At 39.2% G+C, this 18,560-nt stretch overlaps 1 protein-coding gene across 4 annotated transcripts in view; it reads right to left on the minus strand.

Annotated features, from left to right (window-relative positions):
- The window catches only part of GOLIM4 (golgi integral membrane protein 4), a 217,352-nt gene that overhangs the window by 78,935 nt on the left and 119,857 nt on the right, over window positions 1–18,560 (minus strand). Inside the window, exons 6-8 of one of the 4 annotated variants that reach the window (XM_073626152.1) lie at window positions 13,575–13,657; window positions 9,690–9,773; window positions 2,092–2,262 (exon numbers count right to left, since the gene is read on the minus strand). In XM_073626152.1, the coding sequence (XP_073482253.1) occupies window positions 2,092–2,262; window positions 9,690–9,773; window positions 13,575–13,657 (338 nt within the window). The remainder of the gene's footprint in view (window positions 1–2,091; window positions 2,263–9,689; window positions 9,774–13,574; window positions 13,658–18,560) is intronic. The other 3 variants (XM_073626153.1, XM_073626154.1, XM_073626155.1) reach the window with 3 other exon arrangements.

Here is an 18,560-nt window from a genome sequence, read left to right on the forward strand (position 1 = left end):
GTACCGCTTTCAGCATCAAAAATATGAAATAATCATACAGCCAGGGAGGTTAAAAAAACATTGCACTAACGGCTGCAATGTAACAAAATAGGTAAAAAGTCAAGGGGGTGAATACTTTTCCAAGGCACTGTATGTGTGGGAATTCGAGCTCCTAGAAGTGTACTAGTGAGCCAGGTATAAAGAGAGCATCCTGAGATTTGGATGCTTCCATGTGTCCCCATATTGTAGTAGTAGCTGGTAGAAACCATTCTCTCACTTGGGTAAGTAGTGAAGCTAGTTAATAGTCAAAGAAATCTATATATCCAGTGCCTCCTACTGAGCAATGTTTTATGAGCTTCACATGACCACATCAAGACTTTGTATTGACAATATTTAACATCACTGTAGTCAACAGGTAATTCAGACCATTTTTCTAAAAAGCAGGCACTGTCAATATCTGCATGCCTCCTCAATGTCCTTCAGCCAGTCAGTATATGTCAGTCTGGATAAATGTCAATTAAGAAAGATGCTATAAAGGATAATGTTTCAAAAATTGTATAATACATAGGAAGAAAAAAAACTAGGGAATGCTATATAAAAGCAACCTTATGCCCCGTACACACGGTCGGATTTTCCAATGGACAATGTCCGATCGGAGCGTGTTGTCGGAAATTCCGACCGTGTGTGGGCGCCATCGGACATTTTCCATCGGATTTTCCGACACACAAAGTTGGACAGCAGGAGATAAAATTTTCCGACAACAAAATCCGTTGTCGGAAATTCCGATCGTGTGTACACAAATCCGACGGACAAAGTGCCACGCATGCTCAGAATAAATAAAGAGATGAAAGCTATTGGCCACTGACCCGTTTATAGTCCCGACGTACGTGTTTTACGTCACCGCGTTCAGAACGATCGGATTTTCCGACAACTTTGTGTGACCGTGTGTATGCAAGACAAGTTTGAGCCAACATCCGTCGGAAAAAATCCTAGGATTTTGTTGTCGGAATGTCCGAACAAAGTCCGACCGTGTGTACGGGGCATTAGAGGGATATTGACTTTTACATCATATTACTAATTTGTGTACTCTAAAATCTTGATGTCTCACTACTGGCGCTGCAATCACACTATTAGCATTGATACATAGAACGGTGATGGCAGAAAAAAAGACCAAGTGGTCCGTCAAGTTAGCCCCAGTTTTTTTTTTTGTCCCAAGCATGTTTGGAACCACTTACTGTTGACTGACTCACTACCTCTGCTTCTTTACTCTTTCAGTAAAATAATACTTTCTAAGATTAGTTTTGAACTTTTCTCTGCTAGTTAGAGGTCATGTCTTCATGTTCTTGATCTTTGCTTAATATTGAAAATACTGCCCTTCTGTACCGTATTCACCCTTCTGGAATGTATTTAAGGCTGGGTTCACACTAATGTGAATTAGATGCGGGTTTCCCCGTATTCCAATTCGCATGACAGGAGAGTGTGATCAGTTCTCAATGGAGCAAGTTCCCACAGCTCCGGGGTGGCCGCGGAGCGCACAGCAGAAGGGTCATGTGCGTCTTTGGCTCCGTTTCAGGTCCAAATTCAGGTGAAAATCTCTGGACCTAATTCGGACCTGAAATGGTGAACGGGGACACACCAGACCCCCTGCTGTGCCCCACGGCTGCACATAATGTGAATCCAGCCTAAAGGTTTCAATTCCCTTTCCCTTCTTTCCAGACCATTGACCATTTTAGTTGCCCATTTATGGACTTGTTCTATCTCAATATCTTTTTGTAAGTAAAGTTGTCCAGAACTTGACATAATATTCCAAAGGAAGTTGAATTAAAGATCTATATTAGGGAATCAGGACCTCCTTAATCCTTCTGGTGACCAATCTAGTAATGCATTCTAGAATTATATTCACTTTCCCCACTGTTTTCCACACGGTGAAATAAATGTTCCCAAATTTCTTTCCTCTGTAGTGCTGGCCAACACTGTACTCCCAATACTGTGAAAATATCAAGAGATTATTTTCCCCTAGGTGAATTATTTTACATTTAGAAACATGAGCTGCAGTTTCCACTGCTTTGACCAATCATCTTAATCTTCCAACAATGCCAAAGCACAACTTACCTGTATGAGTTTGCTATGTACTGCAGATTCCTGTACTGCTAAATGTCCATGTATGGAGGAGACTGATGGAACCACTCTAGGGATTGTGGTTTGTGTGCTTTTTTCTAACTGTCGAAGGCTTGGAACTTTATTCAAAGCATTTTTAAGTTGCATAAATTCTTCCACTTGGTTCTGAAAGACACACAAGACCAAGAGGACAAATGCTTAACATTGTTAGCAGCATGCATCCCAGAGTGGAGTTAATCAGTGCTGTAACAGCGTTTGCACATCCAAGTGTGGCTGACCCCCATTCATCAGTCTGGGTATCAGCACAAAGCAGAAAGTGCTAATTAGAGAAATTAAAAACATTTCCTGAAACATTGCAAATGTAAATGAATGATAGATCCATCCTACCCACAGATTAACATTATACTTCCAGGCAAAGTACCAAAGGAACAACTGTCAAAGGGATGTCTTGGTTCAGGATTTATAGGAAATAAATTAAAGTCATGTAATCCTGAGGCCTGATGCAAGGAAGGTTAAATCTTCTTCAAATCTTGGCAGACTGCAAATTGACATATAGTCAGGAGGCGACAACAGTTGTTTTTCAGCATTCAGGACATGGCTGAGCAGTAGGTCATGAAGAAAAAAAATAATGACAAATGTCTCTGAAGCAACTACACAGAATTAGAAGAGCAACATAAATCCCTTTAACATTTTCTTCCACTTGGTAGAAAAGAGCTGCTAAAGCAAAAGAACGCAGACATTACAAAATTAGTTTATAGCTTCGAAAAATTATAGTTATAGTCTGATACAATGACTTAAAGCCATTCAGGTAATGTTTACTTTCTCACATTTATTATGCATAGGTTTGCATCTCTGTATCTGACGATTATAAAACTATAATGGAAAGTCTAGTAGATACCACTGTCCTTCATTTTACATTAGCGCTCTAAAAAAAGGGACTGTTGGAATATTTATCAAAAAATAAATGCCAAGTCCATAAAATACAATAAAAACTATATCATTTATTTAGTGGCATATGTAAACCTAGTCATTAAAACCCCATATAAGGCTTAACACTGTAAAGTAATTTCAAACGTTCTCAATATTTTAAAATCTGTCGATTTTCTTAAAATGATACTGGTTGATCCTGCCATAAAGATACATTCTGTTACAGGGTGATCACGCTCTGTTCTCATATCCCAGCTGTGTCCCTGTGTTGTCACCCTGACCAAACGCGACTATAAGGCCTCATGCACACTGGACGTTTTTACAGCAGCTGTTTTTGGCAGTAGACGTTTTTTTCTACAGTCATTAAACTCTCCATCATGTTATCCTATGTGTCCATGCACACATAGGCTGTTATCAGCAGTTGTGGACAGTGGCGTTTTTGAGCAGTAAAAAAACCCAAAACTAGTGGGTTCTGAGAGACGTTTTTCCGCGTAAAAACGCTCTAACGCTGATAAACATCAATAAACACTCAAAAACGTTGCTCACCAGCGTTTAACGTTTTTGATCCATTAAAAAAAAAAAAAAAAATATATATATTTTTTTTTTTTCTTCAAAAAAAAACGCTAAAAAACGCTATTGTGGAAAAACGCTAATAAACCCTATTGCAAAAACGTTGAAAAGCGCTGAAAAAAGTTGAAAAACTCACTGCAAAGCTACTGGCGTTTTTATAAAGTTATTTTAACGTCCAGTGTGCATGAGGCCTAAATGATATCAACAAACATTACCCAGACATGGTCCACTGTTATCACCATCACAATCTTGTCATGCAACCATCACTGCAGTGCATGTACAAGTACAGTATATAGACAGAAAGCGTCTGTACTACTAGGATACTTTAGGGAAGGCAAATAAGATACCAAATATATAGTAAATACTATTTGTTACCTGTTTTGCTCGGGTATGCCTGTACAACTACAGGTGAGCACAGCCAAACCACACATGATGGAGCCAGGGTATGAAAAGCACTGCAGCAAGGAGTCTGATGCACTTGTGCTGGTATTTCCTGCTGATGTGTGATATATGAAGCCCACAGCGACTTGGTTTAAAGGCACAGCTTTCCTAACTTCTTATCCATATCCTTATTGCTGAAGATCGTATAATCAGCAAGGTTAATGTTGGAGTGATTAGGAGTCCTTGGACCTAACAACTATAAGGTGTTTTGTGACCAATCTATAATTTGAGGATCCCTTTTGTCTGGTAAGCTACTTGGCTTTATCACAGTGGTGCTGAGTGTGGTCACACAGAAGCTGGTGTTGGGACTTCCTTTCCTATTGAAATCTATATGGACTTTTTATGACAAATGTAACATCATCTATTTTCTATTGCAAGAAAGGAGGTAAAGGGCCAGCATATGCCAAATCTCACCTACTTACCGGACTTTATAAGCTTCAATATGGGAGAGACAAATCAAATTTTATATAAAAAAGGAGCATTTTTATTTACACAATTTAAAATTCAGAGATAAAACAAAGGCCTATCAGCCTAAACACCATCCAATAGCTAATGTTGCATATAGCGCTATACAGGTGCCGGAAGACTGTGGTAGGTATAGAGTGGCATAATAGCAGGTTGAACACTGTATGCTTCTGGTAACCAAGTATTCCAGGTCAATGGTAGGCCAATCAAGCGGCTTCTTCAGGACCCTATGAGGCACAACAGACCAACACTGTATGTATTGTACAAAGATAAAAAAGAGTATAAGTAAAGGTGCATATTAAAACTCAAACACATTATTCTATACACATAGTATTGCACATATACCTAAAGCTCACGTAACTGTGATGGATCATGGGACATCAAGAACTATAGCCTGAGGGAGAGCACAGGGGAAGAACAGGGGGACCATATATCTCATAATGCATATGGAGTATCTATATATTATATAAGAGATAGTGGGCGCGTTGATACACAAAATTAAACTAGCAGAAGGAATTGGGAGTAAAGATCAGCCAGTTGTATCTGTGACCATACAGGGGAAAACAATAACAAACTGTAATAGAATACCATCAAGGAAGAAATAGTGACCCCCTAGAGTGGCCTATAATGCTCCATACTCACTAGGCACGTGTGTCCTGCATATACCTGTAGGTAAGCTATCGTCCCTGTTTAAACCAGATTATATCTCACTTACTCTTCTTGTTATGCCACCTTGTGCTCACTACTACTTAGCTTCTTGCTTTTCCCCTTAGTGCCTGTGTACAACCCAGGGCTGTATCCTTAATTGGAGTAATTTTATATTCGGACACCTGGTTGATCTCTTTCATCATGTTTCCTAGTGAGTATGGAGCATTATAAGCCACTTTAGGGGGTCACTATTTCTTCCTTGATGGTATTATATTACAGCTTGCTACGGTTTTCCCCTGTATGGTCACAGATTCAACTGGCTGATATTTACTCAAATTCCCTCTGCTCGTTTCATCCTGTGTGTCTACGCCCAATATTGAAGAGTACGTAGTATGTCTCTTATATAATATATAGATACTCCATATGCATTATGCAATATATATTTTGGTATTCTCATTATCCTATAGATTCTCCTGCCCAAGGTGATTCTCTACCTGCCGACCTGCAGGTCCCCCTGTTCTTTCCCTGTGCCCGCTCCAGGCTATACTTTTTGGATACCAAGTAGAAAAAACAGCTGCACCCCAACATCCATCCAACAGGTTTATTAAAAGACTGCCTCACACCAGGACTACGACAACGGATCAAGGGGTATACTTTTTGGATATCCATCACAATTACATGAGCATTATATATATATATATATATATATATATATATATATATATATATATATATATATATATATATATATATATATATATATATATAAAATGCCTAGTACGTGATCCTGCATTTCTGGATCTGGGGCGCGCGTGCCACTGGTGACCCGCTCCTGATGTGATTATACAGAGCAGGAGCTGATAGGCAGGTATGGCACTCGAAGTCCGCTGCCATCTGCCAATACATCGGTACAGAGGCAGAACGGCTATCTGCCTATGTAAACAAGGCAGATTACCATTCTGTCAGTAAAGAAGGCATTGATTGTAAAGCAGGAACACCAATATATGCCTTCCACTAGTAAAAGCACCTTCCCCGCTACACTGAATCCCCAGCTAGGCACACATTTAACCCTTTGATCGCCCCTGATGTTAACCCCTTCCCTGCCAGTGTCATTAGTACAGTGGCAGTGTATATTTTTAGCACAACACAGAAGAGCAGAGCGGAGGGAGGATCCGCACATCGCCCCGCCCACCCGTTCTGTCGAGAAATGCCAGCATCGAATAGTGCCTGGGCTGAAGGGCGCATGCGCTGTACGTAACATCACAACAGCTGATTTTACCATGAGCTGTTTTGACGGCGCAGACGCACAATAGCCGACAGAATTATTTTTTGTCAGATTGTGCCCCGGGCTCCCGTGACGAGTTCATGTCTATGATGGGCGGATTTCTACATGTTGTGGGCGGATTTATGGGCACTTGGGGGTGGAATTACATGGCCAGTGCTGCAAAACTTTGTGATAAGTGGATTTCTACACTTCTTGTGATCAGATTTATCGGCACTTTGGGGCGGAATTAGATGGCCAGTGCTGCAAAAAAAATAAAACTGATATTCTGCCCCCAGTCGGCTATTGTCTGCAGGCGCCGTCTCGCAGACACAACAGCTGATCGTAAAATCAGCTGTTGTGCTATTATGTACGGCGCATAAGCAGTTCGTTCCGGGCACTATTCGATAGCAAGCACTTCTCAACAGAACACTGAGCCTGGATCCAGGGTCCTGCTGCCACCTGAGGGCAGAAGATTGTGGCGTTCTCGGGGTGCCCTGCCACTAGGCCTGAGATGAAGCCAGGACCTGACAGGAGGAGAGGACTTGGAATGCAGAAGATCAGGCCACCAACTGACTGCCAGGAGGAGAGGTAAGTGAGCCATCACACAGAGGCTGAGCAAAGTCCTTAGTAGCATGACTGAGAAGAGGGGGTATTTGTGGAGTGTGTGTGTGCGGAGGGGGGGGGTGGTATTTGTGGCATGTAAGGGGGGGATATTTGTGAAGTGGAGTGTGGGGGGGGTATTTGTGGCGTGTAGGGGGTAATGCTGGGCTTTAATATTGCGTCCGCTGACACAAGTGCTGGGGGTTGATACTGCGTCCGCTGACACCAGTGCTGGCGGTTAATAGTGCATTCGCTGACACCAGTGCTGGGGGTTAATATTGCGTCCGCTGACACCAGTGCTGGGGGTTAATAGTGCATCCGCTGACACCAATGCTGGGGGAAAGGACAGTTTGCATGCGGCCCCCATTGGATGTGAAAATTTGTCCTGGGGCCCTCAGGTGTTTTGAGTACGAGACCCCTGTTGTAGATGCTATACATTTTTGTGCAAACCAATCAATATATACTTATTGTGATTTTTTTTTTTTACCAAAAAATGTAGCAGAATACATATTGGTCTAAATTTAGGAAGAAATTCAATTTTTTTCAATTTTTTTTATTGGATATGTTTTATAGGAGAGTAAAAAATATTGTTTTGTTTTTCTTTCAAAATCGTCGGTATCTTTTTGTTTATAGCGGAAAATATAAAAACCGCAGAACTGATCAAATACCACCAAAAGAAAGCTCTATTTGTTGGAAAAAAAGAACATAGGGGGTTATTTACTAAAGGAAAATCCAGTTTGCACTGCAAGTGCACTTGAAAGTAAAGTCGCTGTAGATCCGAGGGGGACATGCAAGGAAAATTTAAAAACAGCATTTTAGCTTGCACATGATTGGATGATAAAATCAGCAGAGCTTCCCCTCATTTCAGATCTACCTCTTAGATTGAGAGCGACTGCACTTCCTTTTCCTTTTGTAAATAACCCTCATACAATTTTATTTGGGTACAGCGATGCACGGCTGCGCAATGGTCAATTAAAGTAATGCAGTGTCATATCGCAAAAAATGGCCAGGTTATGAAGGGGGATACATTTTCCAGAGTTCAAGTGGATAATATAATGTGTTTGAGTTGTAATATGCACCTTTACTTATACTCTTTTTTTTTTACCTTTGTACAATACATACAGTGTTGCTCTGTTGTGCCTCACTGGGTCCTGAAGAAGACGTTTGATTGGCGAAATGTTGACCTGGCATACTTGGTTACCGGAAGCATACAGTGTTCTTCCTGCTATTATGCCACTCTATACATACTACAAACTTCTGGTACCTGTATAGAGCTATATGTAACAGTATCTATTGGATGATATTGAGGCCGATAGACATTTGTTTTATCTCTGAATTTTAAACTGTATAAATAAAAATGCGATTTTTTTAATATAAAATTTGGTTTGTGTCTCCCATGTTGAAGCCTATAAAGTCGGGTATTTAGGTGGGGCTTAGCACATGCCGGCCCTATACCTCCCTTCTCGCATTTTCTTCAGATGTTGCTTTTTTTTTTTTACCAAAACTTGCTTTTCTATCTATTTGCTGTTGACGTCTATGTGGGCTTGTTATAACAATATCTATATTTAGCGCTGCATGTTTATTTATATATGCCTATACATGGACCCCAGATGAATTAAGGGTCTACGTCTATTTCATATAACAACTTCATTTTAACAGTTTAGAGTTTTAGCAATTCACAGCTCCCAAAACAGAACAAAGAGGTCTGTCTGCATCCAAAGATGCTTAGGAAATGTTGTAACCAGAGTTACATCATTCTATTTGACCCCAATTTTCATGTGTGAAAAAGCATATCCGAACATATCTCAGTAGGAATGGGTATCTCGAGAGCGTGTGTAGGAATCGGAGAAAATCTAGGTAATCATGTAACAGTAATAACAGTGTAATAATGTTCACAGATTTCATTATCTTATCTCCCAGACTTAAGCTACCCAAAGCCATACAGTGGTCTTAGGAAATGTGACAATGATAATCAAACATTTGTTCTTATGTGACAGTTTTGTATAAACAATTTTCATAGCTAAACGTTGACAGAAAAATCAACCTATAGATCAAATTATTTTATTGAGAATGTATTTTGCCATCTCAAGTAAGGGAAATGTTCATACACAATATGCATGCACATTTCCTGTACTTGCAAGCTCTGATCAGATAGGTGTACGTGTGTCTTTTTTAAATCACTGATTTTATTGGTATAAAAAAATGTTTTACCATGTCATAAGAAAGCTCATTTATCCATAGAACTGGCTAGAAGTGTCTTAGGTCTACAAAAATAAAATTGACCATGAAAATGCAAAGGTGGAACATAGATCTTGCTTTAACATATACACACAGAGATGCACAAAACTTGTCAAATCAAGAAAAATAATAGAGTTATTAGTCCATGTTAAAGGATGCTTTATTTAAAAAAAAAAAAAAAAGGTGTTAGCCTTCTTTCCCAGCAGCCATGCAATATATAACGTAAAGCCAAGTAAAAAGACAGGTCATGTTTTTGTCTTTCCATGCTTTTTAAGTGTTATTAGATAATAGTTCCCCAATTCACTATACCAGAAACAACTGCAGCCAGGATTCCAAAGGTTAGATAAGGCCAAGTTCACATGCACACTGAGAAGAGCAGCAATGTAATCATTGCAAACCGTTATCTGTTATGATACCAGAGCTGTCATTTTCATCTAACCTGTGCGGCAGCCAGCGCACTCTTGTGGTTGTCCAAGCTCATTACAACTTGTTCATGTTCAGAGAGCAAGCTCTTATGCTGTTGCTATATTGAAAGAAGAAGTCTTGTATGATATATTTGTAATATTGTAAGGGATAACATTCCTATTATAATATGGTAAAGGAAACATTTAAATACTTGTAATTCAAAAAATTCACTAGTAGGTGAAAGTCCAAAAAAGAGTTTTAGCCCCCAAAAAAATCCAAGACGAGTACATTTTGCTATAACACAGCAGGTATTTTAGTGTAAAAACATAAGGCAGATGATGCTCAACATTTTCTGTTCTCAAAACACACATTGCTTAGCACATGCTTTATTTTATATTTATGACAGCGACAGTTGTGACATTTGAAAACAATGTCAAAAATTTCCAACCCTTTAAAATATAAAATAAATCACAAATTTTTATGATAACCTGTCGCACAGCTCTATTAATCACTCAAAAAAGAAAAACGTCAAGACAAGTTAATACAACAGTTATACTGTACAAGAAGATAAGGGGTAAAGCTCATGAATTTGGGAGATTGTGTTAAGGTTACATTTTTAGATTTTAGGGTCAGCCTAAGGGTTTGATTAAAGTGTCAGTAAACCCAAATCTGGCAAATTCATCTAAAGCTGTACAAGTATTCTGTCTTGCATTTGTGCTGTTCTATTCTTTTAAAAGTCTATTATATTTTAATTATTCAGTGACCCTGCTAGCTCAGTGGAGTCCACTATGCAGACTGGTAACACTATTTTGAGGGATCCCAAGTTTTCTGCATTGTCACTCTGTGCATGCTCTAACTTCATTGTCATGGAGCTGAGAACTTTTCCTATCATTCACAGCTATTTGCTCCATGTGGCTCACCTGCACATCATGTGAGGTAGCGGAAAGTTCCTGACTGACAGAGAAGCACATTTGAGTAGCTCCTTTGCTTATTCTGCCCACATTCAGGAGCGCACGGTCACTTGGATATGAAGGACAGGGGAGCAAAGAGGTAATGCTCCACTGTCAATCACAATAATTGAGCCACCCAGCATTCCTTACGGGAGTGTCATGTGGGGCAGCGCAGAAGATTGCAAAGAAATGTTTGCTCTTTTTTGGAATTAATGCACCTTGCTTAAAGCAGGTACTCCTTTCTTTGTTTATTTTTTTAAATTGTGCTATTTACATTTTGATAACTTTTTTTTTATAATCAGTCACATGACAGTACAGAGCACTGATCAGGTCAGAACATACTGCAGTGACGTGCATGATGGGCCACACATTTGAAATCTGCTTCGTCCACAAATTTTTCAACAATTACTGAAGATCTTCAGAATCTGTGACCCGTATTTACCAGCATTATAATTAAACAGTATATGGAGCATTATTTTAATTATAAACTACTCAGACATTAAAGCAAGTGCATATGGGTTTACTGACAGTTTGAGATTTAGAGGTAGGGCTTCTACTGTGCTGTTTTTATTTCACTTTTTGTCATTACCAGTCACAGTTACATAAGGAACATGGGTAATACAATTGAGATTATATATATATATATATATATATATATATATATATATATATATATATATATATATATATTATTTATATTAAAGTGAACCTGATCTGGCCTAAAAGGATAAAGACGGCGCTAAAATGCAGAGCCCTTGTGACGGGAGCAAGTGCTAGCATTTGTCTTAAAATCAATGTTCTTGTGCAATTACTGGGATTCTACATCTAGACTATGCACATATCTTAACTCTTGTCCATGTTAATTTCACCGATTTTATTACAGCATTGTCACCCTGCTGGAGGAAGGTGACAAATGATGTTATACTAATTAGTAGAATCAAAACCTTGTAAAACTATGTTATGGGAGGAATTAGATAAAAAAAAAAATGTTGTGTTATACAGAATATGTCAAGTTTTCAATTTACTAGAGTTCTGACAACCATTTTATTTTCCTGCAAATCCTCAGTCTGTCAAAAGTACACAAGCAGAGCGGGCCTATAGTTTGAACTTTCTGATGGACATGTAGAATCCACAGACTATTAGTGCTGAACCTGTCCTGGCCTAAAAAGTCCCGTTGGTACCAACACTGCTGAAATGAAATTACCTTGTGGGGCAAGCACATAAAATAATCTCTGGGTTCCTTGGATTCTAGGTCCAAGCTTTTCACAGGATGTGATTGCCCTTCAAGTATAAACTCCATCATTATGCTGAGCTCTACACCTTGTCATTAAACACAAGAGCTTTTACCAAGCCTTTTGCCCCCAAGCTTCTTTTTTTTTTTAAGTGCCAAGGCCACTGTGGACAGTATATATTTTAACCACTGAACCATAAACAGCGGAGCTTAGCAGAAGGGACAGAGCTTAATCTTGGAGGACAGCTGATGTTTTGTGCATAGTTTGTACCTAGGATCCAAAGGGGCTACACTGGGACACATGAGTTTAATTGGAAATCGAACAAAAAATATTTAATGGCTCTGCAGGGTTCCTCTATTTTAACAATTTTATTGCCTTAGGCAGGTTAAATTTAATGGACTCTATGTTCTAAAGCTAGAGGTAGCAACTTGCAGAACTGTCATTTATAAAGGGTAAAATTTCTATTGATAAAAATGTGAAAGTTAATTGAAAAGGGTGGGATACAGAACTTGGAGGAAGGGCTAAATCTTGACTGGGAAGGGAGTCGAGGTTCTATACAGCCTGGATGTAAGATCCCAGAAGTTTTACAGGGACATAGATTTGAAGACCAATGCTATCTTTCAGCTTCATCACACTGTACCTGCAATTTAGTGCTTGGGTTTACTTTAACCACTTGAAGTCCAGTGAAGCCCTGAGGCCCAGGGCTCTGTAGAACAAAACAGTGGCAGTTGCAATTTTTTTAGGTCGTGACTTTTGGGCAAATGTTTATCATATCTATATTTTCAGGAAAAAAAAAAAACTAAAATGATCTTTACTGCACACAAACACAATATATTACCTAATGTTTTGGTAAAATATAAATGTGTTGCTTCGAGTAAATAGATACCAAACATGTCAAGCTTTTACTTTTTGTGCACCAGTGAAATGGCAAAAAACCATGGTACCCAAAATTGTTCATAGGCAATGCTTTAAAAGCCTTTATGTGTTATCAGTTTAGAGTTAACTGTGAATGTTGGATCTAGAAGTATCGCTCTCCCTTTGACATTTGCAGCGATACTTAATGTGTGGTGCAATCACCCTACACATGCATTTGCATATTTGCGCAGAGCATTGGGGTTGCTTTTAATTCCTTATAAACTCATTTGTAAACAATTTTTAGCAGGTGATAGGTCCTTTTCATGGAGATATTAGGGGTCTATTAGACTACTAATGTCACCTCTGCCCTTCACTGCAGCTAATCAAACACAGATACCCTGCCACAGCAGTCAGACGTGAAGAAATGCTTGTCTATTCAGGGTTTATTAATTGGAGACAAGATTGGAAAAGAATCTTCACTGATCTTCTCCGGCTCTTAATTAAGAAACTATTTACAGGTGTCTTAGGCTCCTCAGAAAAACAGAAGAACCCGGATACCATGGCAGCTGGTGGTCCTTCATAGTACTGTAAAAGCAGCCCAGATCACTTTTACTCAAAAGCTATTAGTTGGCTGAAGAAAAATGGCACCAGGCTCATGGCTGAGGCTAGATAGAATACTTGCGTTTAACCAACTGAAGTCCAGGCTGTTTATAAACAGCCTATGGATGGTAAGTGGTTAATAATCAGTATCTTCAAAAATTACCTGAGCTAGCAATTTACCATTTGTTTATTACATGGGCACCAATTCTGATCCTATTATTAACATTATAATTCTTATTCTGTACTCACACTATTCCATTCTGTTTCAGAACAGTTACCCACCTTGACATCCTGCAGCTGAGTGTGGACATCTTGGTGTGCCTTTCTTAGCTGCCTATTCTCTTCTCTCAGGTTGTATACGCTTTCTGTTGGAAACAATTTAGGTAGTGTAAATTGAAAGGTTTAAGGTCAATTCTAGCATGAATTCAGTGTGCAATAGTGTTTTCAACCCATCTTGCTAGCTAATTTGTACAGTACATGCAGGGTCTGATATTAAGGCATTATATCCCACTGTGATCATATGCCCAAATCATACACAAATCTGAGTGATCATCCATCGAACATGACCGATTTTCACAGAACAGAGAGTTTTCGGTCATACGGGCAGCCATGTCAGAACATGGCTTTCTTACTATTAACATGCTACTGCTTAAAGCCTTTGAATAAGTGACAGTTAGCGCCTGTGTCAACAGGCTTTGATGGGTAAACGCCAGAGTGCTTTTGAAATCAGTTTGACATGCTTCTGAGATCATTCAAATTTCATTGCGGATGCAGTTGACCTGCTACAGTTGCTTTTGCATTGCCAAAGACTTGTACAAGGGGAGAAGCAGTTCTAAAGAGAACAAGCAGTTCTAAAGAGAACAAGCAATGGCCTTTAACGTGAGTTGCTACACAAGTCTAACAACAGTGGTGAATGACTGCAAAGTAATTTGTAAGTCACTGTGAATTGGGTAACAACTTGTATACCATTATTTTATATTATACATTAGTTGTTTAAAACAGATACACACCTGCAAATGGGCCTGACATTGATCAGATGCAAGAACCCCAGTGGGGGTTGCCGGCATTAAAGCGGTAGTAAACTTAACTTTAAAAAAAATAAAAATCTTCTCCCTACAATGTAATGTCATAACGTGGTAGTATCCAGCGCATGCATGGCGATGTCCCCTGCTGCAGAGACACTGAATATCTTCTAAACGGTGCAATTTTAGGAGATATTCTTTGTACCTTTATTATGAGTTTACCTCCAATGGGAGTTCACTATCACTTTAGGGCTGGCCATACATTATACAATGTTTTTGTACAATTTTCCTTTAGATTTACCAAAACCATATAATATGAGGTCAAACCTAAACACTTTCAAATTGTATGCAACCAGGTAGGCCATTGCATTACATAGCTGAAGGTAAACTAAAGAAAATTGAAGAAGAACATTGTAGAATGTATTGCCAGCTTTAGTTGTAGGAGGCAGCCCCATTGAAAGCAATGGGAGCCTGCTGGCTCCCACAGTTAATCGCAGCCGCTCACATGTAATCGCTCATGTGGCGATAAGCCCTGGACAAGTCTGCGAGTGATCCACTCTGAACCTTAGGTGTACAATAAAAATATGGACTCTTTTTAAGGGTAACTTGTTATAAGAAGATTCACTTTAGAGACACCACTGTATAAAGTATTGTGTATGAAATTCAGAAACGCTATGTTAAACCAAAGACCGATAGGCCTGTGCACAAGTGACAATATGCAGCATTTATGCTCTGTAATTGTAATCCTTCCATTATACAAATAAAGCATTTCATGCTCATCTTAGATAACATACCCTCTTCCCTTTTCTTTATACAATGCATTAGAAAAGGTGTCTCTCACAAATTGTTGAATTACTTTAGTAAAACCTAAATCATCATTTCTACCACAAACAGAATGTGCTTTTTGTGAAGCTCCCCAGTAAAATGGGTGTAATTGGAGAGGAAATGGCTGCTGTTAAAAAGAACCACAAAGAGTTTACTGCTTATCTGTACATCAAACATGTAGTATGCTGGAGAGGATATAAAGTTTAGATACCTACTTATTGATTAGGAATAACATTCATTCACCACAAACACAGAGCACAATACGATGATAAATTATAGGTCAAGCTATAGAAGTCAGTGGTTTGCATTGCAGCAACACGTATTGACATTTTTCACCATGTAATAACAGGGGGATGGAACAGAATTTATTGACATGGTAGCTTAAATCTAAAAGTAAAAGCGGTAGCAAGCCCATACAATACAGCTGCAATCTATATCTGTGTGATGTTCCCTATAACTGTTTGAATTCTTAATGTGGGTCACAAGCAATCAAATAAATCATTTTTAGCTTTTTTGCATATCATATACAGCAAAAGGTTTTAAAAAGCTAACACAGGAGGCTTGATTGTATTTATACGTCTGCCTGTAGGTTTCCCTGTTCCTTTAGATATTAAAAAGGTAAGTTAATCTAAAGCTGAGATTTCCATATTTTATATATGCAAATGTGTTAAATGAAAGAGCTACATTTTATATATCTTGGAGATATCACGGGTGAGACCTCCTTGCAAATGTCACCTCCACCTGCCCTTTATGAGGCTGCCAAAGTCACCATAAATATGTTTTAATTTTAATTTTAAATTGACATTTTTTATTCTAGAGAATCCACCAGGGGAGCATAACAGTCTTACACAACCCAACCACCCTGGCCTTTGCTTGAACTCCTGATCACCCATCTGGTGATTATTACTGCTTATTATTGTGTATAGCATGAGCTTGGCTTGGACATCTGCACCTGGCAATCCTGCAAATCTGATCATTTGCCAGAACAGTGTACACTGGTACACAAAGGAAGTTCAAAAAAGCATTCTGCACTCAAATCTAATCTATGGGCGAATATAAACTTTTTTGCAAATTCTACACTTGGGTCACCACTACATACATGACATATCCTTTTTATGGACATCAGTAAAACATTATTAACTATAAGGGTACTTGCACATGGTATGGATGTATGAACATCAGATTCCTAGCAAAAAAATTCCTGCATAAAAACATGAGCATTGGCAGCATAATAAATGTGTGTATTTGCGCACATGCAAAACCTTCCTCTAGCTTTTGTTGGGATGTGTCATAATTGTGTCTGTGCATACTTGCACATTAAATACTTTCCAGCATGGCAGGTTTTTGCATTTCTTTTACTGATCTATACTCATTGCATGTTTACACACCTGTATATAGGCACATTAAAAACAATGGGCTGCATTTATATGAGCAAAGAAAAAGGCTGTATGATTAAAAACATTGAGGTTTATTTACTAAAGGCAAATGTGTACTAGAAGTGCACTGCAAGTGCAGTTGCTCTAGATCTGAGGGGGAGCTCTGCTGATTTCTATCATCCAATCATGTGCAAGCATAAACAAGTTTTTTTTAATTCTCCTTGCATGTTCCCCTCAGAACTACAGCAACTGCACTTGCGGGTGCACTTGCAGTGCACAGACTATTTATTTTTAGTAAATCAAGCCCATTGTGTTTTTAGCAAGGTATTGGATGGAAAGATCTGGATGCCGCACACTGGATAAAGTAGAAAACTGTCTTTATTGTAGAAATAGGACCATCAAAAGTACAAGACAATCATGCAGGATGTACAGGATCAGCTGATGCGTTTCACACTCGAAACTGACTGCTTACTCATAGCTGATGAGTAAGCACTCAGTTTCGAGTGTGAAACGCGTCAGCTGATCCTGTACATCCTGCATGATTGTCTTGTACTTTTGATGGTCCTATTTCTACAATAAAGACAAGTTTTCTACTTTATCCAGTGTGCGGCATCCAAATCTTTCCATCCAATACCTTGCTCTACTCAGCATTTAGCCAGCACCTGGGACTCTTCAACTCTGAAGACTTCACATTAACTTTACACCTGGGTCTGGATCCACCTGAGCGGTGAAATACTCCCATTGTGTTTTTAGGCATCAGTGTGCAAAAGGCCTAAAACTCCATGCTTTATTTAACTGATCAATTATGATTTTTTTTACTTTACAGTATGCGAGTAAAATTATAGGGTCTAGCCCCCTCCTCCTTTTGACAGGAGGGAAATTTCATTACCAAAAGAAAATATTTAAAGAAAACTTGCACAGAATGCTGTAAACTGACTTTTAAGAAGGATAGAAATGAAGTAAATGAATGCCCAAATCCAAACACTGACACTCTGTGCACAAGAGACAATGGGGTTGATTTACTAAAGGCACATCCACTCTGCACTACAAGTGCACTTGGAAGTGCAGTCACTGTAAATCTGAGGGGAAGATCTGAAATGAGGGGAAGATCTGAAATGAGGGGAAGATCTGAAATGAGGGGAAGCTCTGCTGATTTTATCATCTAATCATGTACAAGCAAAAATGCTGTTTTTTTTTTTTTTTCCTTGCATGTCCCCCCACGGATCTACAGTGACTGTACTTCAAAGTGCAACTGCAGCGCACTTGGAAGTGTACAGTGAATTTGCCTTTAGTAAATCAACCCCAGTGTGTCAATGGGACAGGAAAAGGGAAATCTTCCCAATGGGGGCACACACGGCAACACAGACTTGACAGAGATGCTCACAGTTCACATACATCCAAAAACAAGAAAACAGGGGTTTAAAGTGGTTGTAAAAGCAAGATATTCCTTACCTTAATGCATTCCCTGTGCCCATCTGCCTCAGCAATCTCCCCTCTCCCTGCTCTCACAGGACACAGAGGCAGCAGTGGGAGCCATTGACTCCCGTTGGTGGAGAGGACAGCACCAGCAGGAGAACCCACGAGAATACCATTGTATAGAGCAGGTAAGTATAAACCTCTTTTATTTTAAGAAAAAAATATTTGCTTTATAAACACTTTAAGAGCAAGATTTATTTTGTGTACTATTTCTGCTTGAATCAGTCAAAAAAAATGTGAGCTGTCAACAGTAGAATATTACAGGTAAAAATAAGCTAGAAAAGAAAGTCAATGTGCTTAGTAAAAGTTGCAGTAAGACAGGCATAAACCAATATAATAATATAATTTGGCACTAGAAAAGCCTTTGAGATAAAGGGACTGGGACCTGTTAACCACTTCCCGACTGGCGCACGCCGATGTACGTCGGCAGAATGGCAAGGCTGGGCAAATGGGCGTACCCATCCGTCCCTTTGAATTTGCAGCCATGCCATTGCGTGCGCGACGGCTGGGAGCTCCGTGAGTCGGGTCGCGGGTCCCGTGGACTCGATCGCTGCGAGGATACCCACGAT

This window comes from Aquarana catesbeiana, linkage group LG04 (assembly GCF_042186555.1).
Source record: "Aquarana catesbeiana isolate 2022-GZ linkage group LG04, ASM4218655v1, whole genome shotgun sequence".
Classification (NCBI taxonomy): Eukaryota; Metazoa; Chordata; class Amphibia; order Anura; family Ranidae; genus Aquarana; species Aquarana catesbeiana.